Below are 919 nucleotides of genomic sequence, written 5' to 3' on the forward strand. Positions count from 1 at the left end.
CGAGAGGTGCGTCTCCAAAGATATCGCCTCCTGCATCAGCACCTACGTGAAATCCAAGAGAAACGCGAGCGTGAGTAGACGGCCGAGGCATTTCTGAGCCGGTGGGTCTCCTGTGGAGCCCTCCTGGAGGCAGCACTGCTGGCAGCGGCTGGCCCTGGGCTCTCCTGCCCTGGTCCCCCGTGGCTTTTTCCCCTGGGATTTGCCCCTCGCGTTCTGGGCAGCAGCTCATGGGCATTCCCAACATCCAGTGCCTGGCAGGATGCGCCCTTGTCCCCAGTCCCCGGGGACCCACAGGACCCTGACCCCAAGGTTTGCCACAGCTCTGGGTTGGGGGCTGTGGTGCGTGGGGCAGCAGGGAGGGAAGGCGGCTGGTTTGGATCAGTTAGCATCCCCGCATGACAAGCCGCCCTCCGAAATCACGGCGGCAGGAGCCCTTAGCCCACGGGTTGGTGGGTGCTGTGCCCGCAGTGCCCCTCACCCCGAGCCTTGCAGGTGATGCAGCACACCTGGATTGAGGGCAATTCCCCCATCAAGTGCGACAGATGCCACAAGAGCATCAAGTGCTACCAGGGCATCACCGGCCTGACCTGAGGTCTGGTGCCAAGTCACCGTGAGTACGCGGGCATTGGAGGGGGGACGGGACCCGGGCTGCACCCCGCGGGGAGGAGAGTCTCACAAATGGCCTGGTGTCCCCTGCCCGATGTCCCTTCCTCCTACCCCCTCCAGCTCCACAACAAATGTGCCTCCCACGTGAAGCCGGAGTGCGACGGGGGTCCCCTGCGGGACCACATCTTGCTGCCTTCCTACATCTGCCCTGTCGTCCTGGTAAGTGCCCCCCTCCTTGCTGTCGGGTGGCAGGGCATCGCCATGGCCAACCTGCCTTCCCCGGCTACCAGCACTGCCTTCTCGGGATGGCGTG

At 64.5% G+C, this 919-nt stretch overlaps 1 protein-coding gene across 1 annotated transcript in view; it reads left to right on the forward strand.

Moving 5' to 3' along the window:
- Positions 1-591, forward strand: part of LOC104163974 (diacylglycerol kinase beta-like) — a gene marked incomplete at its 5' end in the record, with an annotated part of 2,900 nt that extends 2,309 nt beyond the window's left edge. The window contains 2 exons of the mRNA XM_009703142.1: positions 21-70; positions 469-591. Coding sequence (XP_009701444.1) covers positions 21-70; positions 469-591 — 173 coding nt within the window. The remainder of the gene's footprint in view (positions 1-20; positions 71-468) is intronic.
- Positions 592-919: the final 328 nt, after the last annotated feature.

This window comes from Cariama cristata, unplaced genomic scaffold (assembly GCF_000690535.1).
Source record: "Cariama cristata isolate BGI_N322 unplaced genomic scaffold, ASM69053v1 scaffold31896, whole genome shotgun sequence".
In the NCBI taxonomy this organism is placed as follows: domain Eukaryota; kingdom Metazoa; phylum Chordata; class Aves; order Cariamiformes; family Cariamidae; genus Cariama; species Cariama cristata.